The following is a 14,359-nucleotide window of genomic DNA, read 5'->3' as shown; positions in this document are numbered from 1 at the left end:
GTCACCTCAGCATCAAGACAAACGTTTTGTCAACGTTCAGTGAAACTGAGTTGCTGAACACCAAATGACTTTTTTAACAGTTAAATCTCCATTCTAAGGCTTATCCTTGAACAAAGAGCAGAAAGGCATGTTTATGAAACCTTACATCAGATGCTGAGCGACACTTCATGTTGATGCACTTGATTCCCTCAAAGTGGTACTTTCTTTCTTCTTTTTTATAATTTGCTGATGAATTGATGTCATATTTAGTTCTTGATCAAAGGTTTTGTATGGACGAGTCAGTCCTACGTTGGATCTAAAGATGATTTAGAGAACAAATAAGGATTTGTAGAGTGTGGTATGAGTTGAACTTCTCTGATGCAATGATCCTCTCGGTCACTGCGACTCTGTCACATGTTCAGCCTGAAGCTGCTGGATGCTGCTCAGCAGAACGCTCTCACTATGGCGGCTTCTGCACATCACGTCATCATTTCCACCAGTGTCCTGTCTGGACGATCATAGGTTCCTTCTTGGCATTTGCAGAAAGTAATTTAAATTCATGTGTAATTTGATTTACATTAAATAGCATTGTTTGGGTTGTGTGTAAACTGGTACCTTAAATTAAAAACAAGGTTTTGGTCCATTTTAGCCTCAGCAACAAACAGTTTGCAGCTAATTTAGTATTGCTCACTGTTTTTGACACATCCTCCACTATTCCATGGTTTTATATGTAGACTTAGACATTTATTACTCATAAATAGAAACAGAAGTTTGATTTGCTGTCATTGACTCACACTTTTGCAATGGAGCAAAATAAGAAGAGACCACTTCTTCCACAGTTTTTTAATGTTTGTTCAAATGATGTATATGATGTGTAAAGTACCATAAACAGCTGAATAATTGATGGCGTCGGGACAGCGATAACTTTAGTAAAACTTTAATAAAAAGAGAGAGACTACAACATCGGTTAAAATGTATTGCTAGTAGATTTTGTTGTTGTAACAAATCTGTACGATTTTACAGCGAACCGCATGTGCATGTAACAAATGCGTGTTATTTAAAATTAAAAAGATAATGAATAGCTTTTTAAACTGTACAAGGTTTATTGGCAAAGAAAATAGTTACAGCAAATATTTTACCAAACATAAATTCCTTTTGTTTTCTTTAGAATATGTTTTTGTTAGTTTATTCAAATGGAAACTTAAAGTTGAGAAAATAGACTCACTGGATTTGCATGTGCATTCTTCATGATTTGTAACTATTGCCTGCCTTTTTGTGTGTAGCTTTAGATTTGTGTGTGTTTATTTCTGACAATACAGTTTGTACATAACTGTGTGTACTTGCAACTGTTTGTTCACACGGACACTCGAATATCAAAAACGTACGAGTAGAAAATACAGTTGACACCGACTCAACTTGAATGACAGCAGCTTAAATGTAAAGAATTCCACACGGCTCCTTTGCGTTCATGTCTAGAACTAAACAGACAAAACACCTGATACACACAGATCAGTTACTAGTGCAGGAGGGGCTGTGAGACATCTCCAGATTTGTGCGTAGATGATGTGTTTATATGCTGCTAGAATGCTGGGACATCAGAGTTTTTTTATCAACCACTTTGAAGTTGGACTGTGAATAATATTTAGTAAAAACTGGACATTTCTCCCATTTTCTTAAACAGATCATTGAGGCGATATTCAAGTGTACATGTGAATACAACATTTCACATAGTTGCGCACAAAATGTATTGTATGATTACAAATCAAGAATTACGCACACAAATCCACAGATTCCATTTGCTCTCCATAAATAAAAGGTCATAGTTGCTGCAGTTATTGCAGGAAAAGCTCTGTATGATGGAATTTGGAGAACTTGTCTTAGAATTGCTTGAGATTTGTCTAAAAAAATTGTAAGGCATTTTTGTTACGAATCTTTTATAAAAGAAAAGACGTTATATCAATAAACAAAAGTTTGAAATAGAAGTGACTTGAGGGAGGGAATAAAGGAAGTCTGACGGTGGAGTTGGACTTCTTTCAGGACTGCACAGCTATTTCAGTATAGCAATTTTTCTAAATTGTGTTTTTATTATACACAGATTTACATGATATTTTGTTCTGGATTATTGCCCTTTGACTTGGTGGAAAAAAGAAACCAATAAATAATCAGATTAAATTGATGGAAATCTGTTTTTTAATCAGGAGGAAGATTTCATTGGATTTGGAGCCACCGGAGTACATCAACGGAAAGCTGGCGCCGCTGCCCCTCGGAGAGGTCAAGCCAAGCCATCGCCGTCTTCTGAACAGTCATCAGGAGCAAAGGCTGGGCTTGGAAAAGTCATTCCTAAAACCCTCAAGCCAGGGCTGATTGGGAAAATAGTACCAAAGCCTCCCAAAGAGGCGCAGGATGCTAAGGAAAGCCAAGTGAAACGGAAAGAAACGCCAAAGGCTGCAGGTAAAGACGATGACAAGCAGGTAGCTCTCACTGAAAAAGCTGAGCAGGCTGCCAGGGACGCTGCTGGTACACAGCCATGTGCAACACCTGTGGGTGGTGTCAGTGAAACGTCAGAACCGGCCCGTTCAGGGAGCAAGCAGAACCAAACCGGCGTAGAAGAAACTCCAGGAACAATCGAGGAGGAAAACCAAGAGCCAGACTCCGACCCGACTCTGAAAGCTGTGAGGCGCGTCGCTGGGTTTCGAGCTGGTCACTCCAGCCGCCCGTCCAGAGCCGTCACTCTGTCTTTTACGTCCTTCAGTAAACGGCGGAGAAGGAGGATGGCGAAAGGCATGGGCGCCTCTCCAGAGGCCGGAGCAGAGGCCGGAGCTTTCCGAGGAGAAGAAGCAGCAATGCCGCTCGACTTCACCACGGTGGAGATGTCTGGTAAACGGCAGAAAAGAGGCGCTTTGTATGGCTGCAGAAGAAAGCCTCCAGTAGAGATGCCAGGGCCCACACAGGCTCACACACGGCGCGTTTTCTCCACTCACGTATCAGAACCTCCTCCACCCACAACAGAGCCGGAAGAGAAGAAGTTACAGCTCCAAAGTAAAAAGTTCCCCCAGTCACAAGAGGATCCGGGGCTAGTTCCAGAGCAGCTACGCCAGAGCTCAGCGAGTTCCTCCACAACTGTTACTTCAGGACGCTCGTCCCGTGTCATTAAGACTCCAAAGAGGTTCCTGGATGAGGAAATGATCCCATTCCCGAAGGGCTCCTTGTCAACATGGCTGAAGAGCCAACAAAGAGAAGATGGAAAGCCAGGAGCATCCCTTCAGGAGTCCCAGTACCAACGCCACGACAGCCAGTCTTTTCTCGACAGCTCGTCCAGCGTGTCCAAGGTCTCATCCGGGAGCAGTCCGGGAGCGAGCCATGTGGAGATTTACAAAAACCTCAAGAAACTGACACTAAAACTGGCAGAGAAAAAGAGAGGCCAAGCTGACAGTCCAGACGACCTGACGGATCCAGAGGATCCCCCCAACTCTCACTTCAGGAGGAAACAGAGACCCAAGATCACCATGGAGGAGCTGAACTCCCCCGGAGTCGTTCGAAAGCTGGCAGTGGTTGTGAACACCAGTGCAGAAGCCCCCCCACAAGACCCGGCAGCCAGTAAGACCACACTTTTGTCTCCATTAATCTGCAGCTTAAACCTTTTCCTCATTGTCTGTCATGACCTGGATTATACCACGGTCCAGGTGAATACTCTATTCTGATTGGCTGCTGGGTGTGCGTTAAAAAGGGACGATCAGCATATATATATATATATATATCGCCGAATCTTGACTGCAGCGGTGGTGCGGCGCGTTGACACGTTACCGTGACAACATGCCGCACACGTAAAACATAGTTCACTTTTTGTGAATAAAGCGGTCCAAACCAAAAAAATAACAACAATAAAGGACTATAAACTGGTTGAACATTTATTCCTTTTGGGAGTGACCATGGTATAAGCAGGTTAATGGCCTTTGAAGTTTCTACAAAGTGCGTTCATTTCTGATAATGCAGACTTCGTCGACCTTTAACCCTTACTAAAATAACTGACATGGAGCCTAAACGTTTGGTCGTGACATTGAGACGCCGCTTAGCTTCAGTTTGCAACTAGATGTCACTGTTGGACCAGAGCCTTAGGAGAAAAGCCTTCAAAATACACGAAAGCTGAAATGTTTCCACCACTTCTTCTTTTCTGTACTCTTTAAATCCCCATTTGACAAACATCTTTTCTTTTTTTTGCCACAGCAGTAAGACATTTTATAAAAGATTAGCAGAGTTTTGTAATTTAGTGTCATTTCTGCACACAGCTGTTTTTTTTGCATGTTTCTGATATTTCAAACTGATTTTCTACCTTTTAACTACCCACATTTGATTTTATGAGGATAAAGTCTCTGTTTTCTCTATTTATTGTCATTATTTTAATTTTTATGGCATCTCAGTAGAAATGAGGATGTAAATTGACGCGTTTTCTGACTTTATCAGTTCTTGGTGTAAACCGTTTTCATTGTGTCCTGTCTAATGAAGTTGAAGGAAAGTGTGCGAGCGGAGACAGAAGTGAGGCGTTGGAGGCCAGCGGGCCCAGCTATCGGATCGGTCTGAGCGGAGCAAATAAACGGATGCTCCACCTGTTGAAGAAAGCCAAGGTTCAGCTCATCAAGATCGACCAGCAGAAGCAGCTCAAGTTATCGCAGGCAAGAACACATTCCTGTCTCTGAATGAATGAACTTTGTGGGAAATACCACAGAACAGGCTTTAGATGTTTGTCTGTTACACTGATGTCAACATGGGATCTTTGTGTCAAGAATATATGCAAACAGGTGTGAACTAGTGAAATGTGTGAGTTGACCAATAATAAGAACCGTTGGAACCATAGAATCATTATTGGGAATTACAAGTTTAAGAAAGCAAAATAAAAAACAATATATATAGATATAGATAGATAGATGGATATTTTTTACTTTTAAACTGAGCATTCCAGAGCTGAGGACCTCTAGTGGTGGACGGATGTAACTGTTACAAAGGGGGGTTATGTAGCTTCAGACACAGGAGGTGTATATTTGTATAAACCCCTTTTGTATTTGTGGCTGAACTCTATTTTTATTCGTATTTTGGAAAAATAAAACAGAGAAAGCAGAAAAAAGAAAACAGAGAAAAGTGGGGTGGATGAGGTGGGGGACACGGGTACGTGGTGGGGGGGTTTAACAAGAAACACTAGTACATCCCCACGTGGTTAAAAGTGCACATTACCACATAAATTGTCAAAGAAGTAAAAAAAAAAAAGTCAAGTAAAAAGGAGAAATGAATTCATCCATGCATTGAAATGATTGAAGCACTGTAAAAGAATTGCTTTATTTTGTATTAATCTTTATTTTTTCTGTCTGGATCAATAGTTGAGCTCTATTGAAACCCAAGTTCCAGTGAGTGGGAGGAGGAGGAGAAGGAGGAAGAGGAGAGTTGGAGAAGACCTTGCACCACAGGTGAAATTTATGACAGTTTGTGTTTTTTTTTTGGTTCTTTTTTTAATTGGTAAACAGTAAAGCAGAGTTGAACATAATCGTTTTGTATGATGATTATGCAGAAACGCAACAGTCTGTTGTTTCTCACTCGCTTTGCCGCCCTATGACCCGTTGTGTGCTCGTGGCTCATGATTGTGTGTGTGTTTGTGTAGGAACAGCAGCTTGGAGGCCCCAGGATCAAACATGTGTGTCGAGCTGCAGCAGTGGCTCTGGGGCAGCCGCGCGCCATGGTGCCCGACGACATTCCCCGGCTGAGCGCCCTGCCGCTTCACGAGAGGGAGGGCATCACCTTTTCCCCTGCAACAGAAGGTACGCTCAGCTTTGGTTTCAACGTCTAACCAGTTCAGAATAAAATGGCTGACTCTCTGGAGCTGCATGTTACAGTTTTGCAGTGTTCAGCTTCCTGTGCTTTAGCACGGTAATGGTTTATTCCATTTAGGGTGAAATGAGGTGCAGCTGTGGTCAATGATGGCGTCAGGACAAACTTTTCAGCTGGTTGGTCTGTTCTTCTATGGATTTCATTCAAAATGCTCAGATTCTCCCTTTTAAAAAGCACACGGCTTAACGACCGACAAACGCGGTTTTCAGGAAGATTGGTGGATGTGATGGGGCGCGGCTAAAGCCCCAGTCCCCCCCCCCCCCCCCCCCCCCACGCGCTGCCCTGGCTGCCTCCCTGCAGCACGTGGGGTCCCGCTGAACGGGCCCCCCATTCAGAGCAGCTTATAGCTGCTCATTTGCAGGAGAATCTGCTTCCTAAAAGAATCTAAAAACAAACTTAGAAATCTTTAGTCTACACGGTTACTTTTTCTCAGAGGGGGAGTAGAGGGTTATTACGCAATATGTTGTGTTAGGTTGGTACTCTGCAAAAGGTTTGTAGACTATTGTCCTTTGAACTTTGGTTAATTTCCCGGATTCACAAAGGTCAAAGTGGTTCTGGTTCCTGTTCGCCGCTGAGTTTGTGCTTAAATTGACACTTTTGAACGAACAAAAATGAAAAACTTGCTCTGCAGCTGCTGGGCTTAAAACTCTCTCAGATTGAAATGAAGCAGCAAATATGAAGTGAAGCTGCACAACAGGGGTCACAACTGTTAGGTGGGACTGACGGGGCTTTATGTGCTCATGAGCAAACACACACACAGGTTCCAATAAACACGTTTTTGAAGGATTTTAAAAGCAGATTTTACAGTGTACACTGAATTTTACTTGGATTTTCTCAGCACAAACATCTCAAATTCTACAAAACACAGAAACTAGGTCATGAGAACCCTCTCAGAAATGTCAGGACAGGATGATGGGCATAAGTGAGGGTGGGGGGAGAAATGCTAAACTCTCGAATGCACCAAGTTTTGGACACGAAGGGTTCGTCATCATGGAAAAAATGTGAGGTGTGTCTGACTACAGCTTTGAAGGAAGTTAAGTGGAGGATAGTGGTGATGATGAAGTCATAGTTTGTATAATGCAGTGAACTATTTGCATAACTTAATGTCCAGACAGGAAGTTGTCCTTGGAGCCGTTCTTAAACGATGTTAACACGACGCAGAATCTGCTATTGAGCTCAGAGAAAAGGATGTTAGTTGTTGATGGAAGTTATACTTCTGCACTATAAATAAGCCATATTTGTTTTGCTCCTATAAATGCAGAACATCCACAGTTTTCTCTTGTACATTTAAAGTTCAATACAGGTTCCAGGTTTATTCTTGGGAATTTTTGCATCACCCGATAATCCCATCATTCCGACTTCTGGAACATTTCTTTTGATGCTTTCTATCTGTTCAGCATTTTTCCAGTTTTTAATTTTTTTAATTTAAAGGAGAAGGAAAATTGAATGGACAGACATGTAATTTCATTTAATCTCAAAGTTTTGCTCCACGACTGAAAGCTGCTGATATGAAAAAGTATGACTTTCCTGTTTGTATTCTCTTAGCATATTTTGGGAGGATTTAACCCGTGTAGGTTTATGTTTTCCCTAAAGATTCAGTCAAGCTGGAGGCATTGAAAAAAAAAAGCTCCGTTCCTGTCACTACTTTTGTTTAGCAGTTGTAGCTTTAATGACCACAGATTTGACCCTTGACCTCTGGATAATCTGGAGCTGAATGAGAAGCTGAGAACATTTCCACTTTTTGTTTGAGAAAATGACGCCGACATCAAAAGCAGCAGAGAAAAGGTTTCAGTCAGTCAACACTTTCATTAGCATTTACCCAAATTACCACAATCAGCCAAAAAAAACATAACACAAAAAAACAAAAGTTGTTTTTTTATTTTTAGATCAATGTAATTAAGTTATTTGCCAGCAAAAATATCTTTTGTCACACACAGATTAGCCATCGCTGTTGGAAAGCTATACCCAACATTGGTCGAACGAGCATCACTCAGTATGAGGTGAGGAAGTGCTGTTTGACAAATAGACTCACTGAACACATCTAGAGCCGACGCTGAAGCTCAGGCAGATGCTTTAGCTGAACATCAGCAGTGGTTTAATGTGCTTGTTTACAGTCAAACATTAATACAGAGCAGACGTGTCACAAATGTTGGGTAGAGGAGCTTTCACATCCAACTAGGTCTGTCTGGGACTTTTTCATGAACAAAGTACTTTAACCTTGAGAGAGGAAGCAAGCTTTACGATTGGACAGAAGTCCATTTAGAGCAGGGGTGGGCAATTCCAGGCCTCGAGGGCCGGTGTGTCTGCATGATTTCCAGATAGTCTTGCCCTACTCATGACTGATTACCTGGTTCAGGTGTGTCCAGCCAATTAGAACATGCCAGAGCAGGGTATGCTGGAAAACATGCAGGAATGCGGCCCTCAGTGCCCACCTCTGATTTAGAGTAACATCCTCCCATCACAGCCACTAGACTGACGGCTACGTTGTGGCGTCTAAAGATGCCGCCCACACATCAACTGCACATAACCCTGGGCGAGGTGTTCTTTGGCCCTTTTGCCCAACCTCTGTGTGTCTCGCCTGCAGATGTGGCAGATGATGATGACATCTTTGATCAGAGCAGAGCCCAGTGGGTTGTCTCTCAAGAAAGCATCCAGCGCAAGAGGCGCGGTAGAAAGTTCAAGAGGAGGAAAGTTCTGAGTCCGTACCTACCAGGAGGGATCCGTTCTCGGCGCTGTGGAGTCTGTGAGGGCTGCTCGGTGCTGGAAGACTGTGGGACGTGCATCAACTGCCTGGATAAACCAAAGTTTGGAGGCCCCAACACCAAGAGACAGTGCTGCGTGTAAGTGTCCCACCTGAACGCACAGAGGGAAAGGGCACTGAAGTCCTGGACCGACCGGGGCAGCAGTCCAAGCAAAGATTCAAGTGGAACTCACAGATGTCTTTTCTACAGCACACTGTATAATCTGCGTCCTGATTGGCTGTAGAAGCACTGAACTTCTCCTGTTGAGTTGAAAGCATGTTGACTGCTGCAGTTATAGAGGTCCCCTGAGGATTGTGCTTCCCTCTCTACAGATACAGACGGTGTGATCGGATTGAAAAAGCAAAGCTCCATCGTATTGGAAAAACCCTGAAAGGTATGCAGGAAGAGTGTCTGCTCCCCTCAGAAACATCAGTCTCTGTTTATTCATTCTGAAAACCTAAGCTATCAATCAGTTACAAAGGCATCTCCACATGATCATAGAATCATCTCCTTTTTCTCTCTCCAGTCCGGCCCAGGCCTTGGTCCGGCTCCCTGAAGGCGTCCTCCTCTGGGCTTGGGATCAGAAAACAGCCTCTGCGTAACCGTAAGCGGCGCTCCTTCAGCAATCTGCTGGAATCTGAAGAGGAGGAACAGGAAGAGTCGGGCAAATCAGCCGCCGCTTCGTCTAATCACGGTAACGAGCCGTTTTACCGGATGACCTTTTCCTAAAGCCCCCCAACCCATTCTGTTGAAGTACCTGGTTCTGTGTGGACCTCATCTGTTTACCCCTTCAGTTTATGCAGACAGAATAAAAACGGCGAGCAGCATTGTGCGGCTCTCAGGTGCCACCCGCCCTTGCTGCCCCCCCCCCCCCCCCCCCCCCCCCCGACCCACCCTCACTCTCCCCGTCTGCCCCTGCCACCCCGGTCAGAGCAGTTTCATTTTGTTTTTGTTCATGTTTGTCTCCATGGCAACCATTTTATTTTCCGGTCTCCTGGGGGGGTGAACAGGTCGTTGTCATTTTTAGAAGAATTGGCAAAAGTAAATCTTTAGATTGGTAACTAATCATTTATTAATTATTATATGTTACATCGTGTTGAGTCAACATTTCATGAATATCAGTTTCCAGATATTCCAGCAATGAAACACCAAGACTTCTGTGAACTCTACACTAGAAATCCATCCACTTTCAAACCACTGATCATTTTCATCGGCTTCTAGGGTTTTTTTAGTTTGTGGCGTGTTAAAAAGCTAAGTAAATTGTCCAATTAATGCATCTAGACGATAAAGAAAACCACAACAAGAAGTAAGTTTCTAGTATTCAAGGGGGAATAGACAAAGGGGTGAGGGAGGACTCCCAGCAGCCTCTCTGTCTTTCAAAGCTCTTCTCCTCTGACCTTTCATTCAGATTCCCAGCAGGAGGTTACTTTTCCAACAGACAAAGTCAAAGAGGTCATTAGGGTGTCGTATAATGAAGCATTTGGGGGTTTCAGTTCAAACAGCATTTCTTCCTTATCTGCTGAGGACAGTGTGTCTTAACACCCCCCCCCCCCCCCATCCTAGCTGGGGTAACAAGCAGATGAAAAAACACAGAACTGTTTCTGAAAAGGTAAAGAGGTCTGTTTGAGTTAGCATTTAATATACATTTGAACAATGATGAAAATGGAAACAAACGTAAACATTCGTCTATTCCACGCCTACAGAACAAATGTTTAAAGATGTTTCATGAAAGAATCACCTCTTGTGTTTCGTAGATGTCAGTCCTCAAAGCGGCGTTCCTCCGGTGGACGAGCAGGCGGAGGCGGGAAAACATCGCCGGCTGCTGGGCAGATTTCCCGGCAGTAAACAGAAAGCTCACAAGGTAAAAAGCCATCAGGTTTTCTGGCTCACCTGTCGGTGTTACCTGTTCAATCCTCTTATCTGATGAAGCCTGGGTAAAAGGGTATTTTGTTTTCTAAATGATTCTTTAGTTTTTATTGTTGGTGATATTCCTGAAGACTTCATGTTTTAAGCTGGGAATACGGCAGAGTGCTAAAATATTAGGAGATTTAAAGTCGGACGATTCAAAGACTTGATTAAAAGGTCAGAAAGAGTCAAGAATCAGCCTAAAAGCCTCTATTTTTGTATCCGTATGACATCAAAAGTTTATTTCCAGAAAATACATTGCCCAGGCCTTTAACTCACTCACCATTTGTAGCACAGTTGTTCATTTATTTTAATGTTTTTTGAATCTGAACGTTTTCTTCTCTCACGTGGATTTCTTTGCATGTTTCTCACCGCTCTTCGCCAAAGCTCAGCTCTCCATTCAGTCTGTATGCAGGCAGTCATGTGACCCGCCACTCTCATTCCAGTTTTCATCTTTCATTTCATAAAGTCATTAGACGATCAGGAAAACAGACTAACGTCTTTCTAACCCATTTTCATTGATCACATGAACTTTCATAAAAGCTAATCAGTTGGGAAATAAAATGGTTTTAAATTTTGTCCTGAATTTAGTCAGAAATGAGCCACATAAATCAAGTCCATTTTGGGAGAAGATGCTGGTGTCGGTTGACACGACTTCCTCATGTGTTTGTGCCGCCGCTTTACTTATTTTACTCACAAATCAATTCTTTTAACTTTTCCTTCTTTTCTGCTTTTCTGCTCAGCCCTTCAGGATTTTAAAGCCCCACTCTGATGAACAAAAAAGGTGTTTTTAAGAAGGTCTTGTGGCATTTATCTGATGGTGGGGGTCCCATCTGGAGAAAATTGAGCCTAAAGCTGCATTTCTGAAAATGTCTGTGAATCAGGAGCAGACGTCTTTGTTTTCCTGTTCTGAGCTGGAATCTGCATCCAAACTGTTCGGCTGGATTGCTCCAATACTGTTCTTTGGTTTTGGCTAAAAACAGCACCGTGGTCATCAGAGGAGCACTGGGGACGCTTTAGATCAGAAGATGATCAGAGTGGGACTTTAAGAAGCCTTCCAGCCTCTAGCAGAGCTGCTGTGATCTTTTCATTCATTCATCCATATCAACTGCTTTGAATCCAGAACGTCTAGACTTTTAGCGTGGACGTCGTCACGATTGTGTTGTTAGTTTTTGTCTTTTTTCAGGCACACCTATAAGTATTAGTAGCTTGTTTTGGCTGCTGTACGTAGGTGAGATGTGCACCAACCAATCCGAGGCCTTTTCTTAGCGTATCGCTGCTGAATATTTCCATTCCTGTCGGTGGTTTCCTGTTCCTTCTAACAGTCGTCAGCCACGCTGCCTCTCCCTTCACCCTCCCTTCGGCTGCCGCCGGTTGTCGCCTCTGCATGCTCTTGGTGTCAGTGTGACGTTGGCATTCGTCTTGCTGGTTGGCTTAGGCAGTTCCCTCCTTCACAGGCTCAGGAGAACACGGAGAAGATGGAGTCCAGAGAAACTTTGGCTGAGTCCAGACCCAGCGGAAGTCCAATGGCGAAGCTGCAGAAGCAGCTGCGCATACGCTTACAGCGGCTGCCCGATCATGTCCTGCAGTCCGCCGCTCTTTGTTTGCCTCATCAGATGCCGCCGTGTGTGGATGGGTGCATTGCAGAAACCAATCCACCGTTGTCCCTGCCAGTAACGCAGCCTGGCTTCTCAGGGCCGTCCTGTCCGATAGCGATCTCTACCCCAGAACCGTCCCAGCCTAAAACGCTCTCGGCGTCCCCTCAGCGGCCTCATGCGCCTACAAACGCAGCACGGAAAAATCTTGTCTTGCGATTGCACCGTCTGCATTTGAGCAAACTCCTGCCCCCATCATTAGCTGAGCCGTCCGTGGAGCACCCAGCAGAACTTTGCGTTGATGAGACTAACGTCGGTAAAAGTCTGCGCACGGTCGTGGCGAGGCCCCCTCAGACCGACGGTCTAGCCGCAGAATTACAGGAGGAGGTGCAAGAACGGCAGCAGCAGGAGGTGGACTCTGGTGGGACGCAGCATGAAGAGGAAAAGCAAGACTCTTCTGTAGAAGAGACGGTGCTGCCGAGCTGTCAGACCTCTGACCCACACTGTGTCCTTCGTTCCCAGACTCCTGCAGAGTGTGCATCCGTGAACACCCTGACGGGGTTAAGTAACGGCTTTAACCAAAAGGGCCTTTTGCAGAACAAGCACAAGATCCGAGTCGACTTTAAGGTGAGTTTGTGCTGACAAAGACTCTCATCTTTCATATCACGGTACGTCCTCTGCTCCATCCTGGTTTCTGTTCAGAGCCTGAGACAATGGATGAATGTAAAAGCCTCTTTAATCAACTCTATCCAGTCATTTTTAAATGACCTTATTTGTTCGGGTGCACAGCCTCTGTGTGTTAGCAGGTAAATAAAGGGTTTCTAAATAAAGATTGATTTGTTCAAAAAGCAAACCTTTCTTCACCCAATCACTGTATCAGAGAACTGGACTGAGTGGGACGTCATCTATCATGAAACAAACGCCGCCATGTTGGAGCCAGATGTCACTAGGAAGGAGTGATTGGAGGCGATGTTTCTATGGCAACCAGTTTCCAGTCAGGAGTGAGCTTGTTGGAAGACAACCCCTCCCGTGACTAGAAAGCGGGCGACACCAAGTCTCTCAATCAAATGTTTTGAATGTTGAATGGGAGTGCCATCAGGCTCCGCCCACTTTTACTGAAGCATCTGATTGGTCAGTTTATAACTTGAATATCGTGAAAAAAATGAGGATTATCAAGATGTACAATAAAAAAGGTATCAGATCCAGAAGGTTTTTCTGACCAGCTGTTTATGTCTCTGTGGAATCTGTGGGATTTTGGCTTCTTGAGGTCACTTCCTGTTTGGAACACCAGGGGGGCGGGGCCACTCAGTCCAGTTCTCTGATACAGTCGATGGTTCAAACCTTCCAGAAGTGAAGAACGTTGTTCTGTCAATGCTGTTGTATCCCTGCTTGCATTTATTTGTCAGAAAGGAAAGTAGGGTAAGAAATCTGTCCGTAAGAAACGTATTCACAAAAACAAAGTTGTGCACAAAGTATTGTCATCTGTGCATAACTGTGTCTTATGAAATACTGTTCTTATTGACAGATGTGTTACCCCATAGGGAAGTTCAGGGTAATGTCACTTCTGTAGTTTCTGACGGACTCCCCTGACCGTTTGGACTCCCGTCTTGTTGCAGGAGGACTGTGCTGTCCAAAACGTCTGGCTCATGGGCGGTCTGAGCATTCTCACCTCCATCCCCACCACTCCTCTGCCGGTCTGTCTGCTCTGTGCCAGTAAAGGACGGCATGAGGTACGGCCGCTCGCTCCGGTCGGCGTGGATCCCTCTGCCTGGAGCAGCTTAGCTAACCGACCGTTCTCGTGTCCGTCTCTCTACAGATGATTTTCTGCCAGATCTGCTGTGAACCTTTCCACAGCTTCTGCCTCACTCCAGAGGAGTGCCCCCAGGAAGACTCCAAGGAGAACTGGTGCTGTCGGCGCTGCAAATTCTGTCACGTCTGCGGCCGGAGAAGCAAAAGCGCAAAGGTGAGCAGCAGCGTGTTCAGGGGAGCAGGATATGAACGACGGCAGGAACGTCAACCCCTCCCTCTGTTCAAAGAGCCTTTTGTCTGAAAACTGATCCAAGGAGCGAATCTTAGTTCCCACAGTTTATGTTGATATTTTAAAATCACAATAATATTTAAAAAGGGTTTCATGTCACGACATTGAACTAGGAGGCTGATGCTGACTAAAACATGAACCCCCCAGGCTGTAGGTTTGCTCCAGACTCCTCCCACAGTCCAAATCGGCCTCTGCAGCTGAACCGGTGACTCTAACTTGTCCCTTAC

At 44.4% G+C, this 14,359-nt stretch overlaps 2 protein-coding genes across 3 annotated transcripts in view; one reads left to right on the top strand and one right to left on the bottom strand.

Annotated features, from left to right (window-relative positions):
• The window catches only part of LOC105354996 (CD209 antigen-like protein E), a 686,243-nt gene that overhangs the window by 645,116 nt on the left and 26,768 nt on the right, over positions 1-14,359 (bottom strand). The window lies entirely within an intron of this gene.
• Positions 1-14,359, top strand: part of LOC101157226 (histone-lysine N-methyltransferase 2B) — a 30,372-nt gene that overhangs the window by 914 nt on the left and 15,099 nt on the right. The window contains exons 2-12 of the mRNA XM_023959671.1: positions 2,178-3,576; positions 4,483-4,649; positions 5,349-5,435; positions 5,627-5,783; positions 8,438-8,693; positions 8,927-8,988; positions 9,121-9,288; positions 10,349-10,455; positions 12,617-12,721; positions 13,711-13,824; positions 13,911-14,057. Coding sequence (XP_023815439.1) covers positions 2,178-3,576; positions 4,483-4,649; positions 5,349-5,435; positions 5,627-5,783; positions 8,438-8,693; positions 8,927-8,988; positions 9,121-9,288; positions 10,349-10,455; positions 12,617-12,721; positions 13,711-13,824; positions 13,911-14,057 — 2,769 coding nt within the window. The remainder of the gene's footprint in view (positions 1-2,177; positions 3,577-4,482; positions 4,650-5,348; positions 5,436-5,626; positions 5,784-8,437; positions 8,694-8,926; positions 8,989-9,120; positions 9,289-10,348; positions 10,456-12,616; positions 12,722-13,710; positions 13,825-13,910; positions 14,058-14,359) is intronic.

The sequence above is a fragment of the Oryzias latipes genome, chromosome 11 (assembly GCF_002234675.1).
Source record: "Oryzias latipes chromosome 11, ASM223467v1".
NCBI lineage: Eukaryota > Metazoa > Chordata > Actinopteri > Beloniformes > Adrianichthyidae > Oryzias > Oryzias latipes.
The sequence above is the reverse complement of the archived record's forward strand: the minus strand, read 5'-3'. Positions and strand labels throughout refer to the sequence as shown.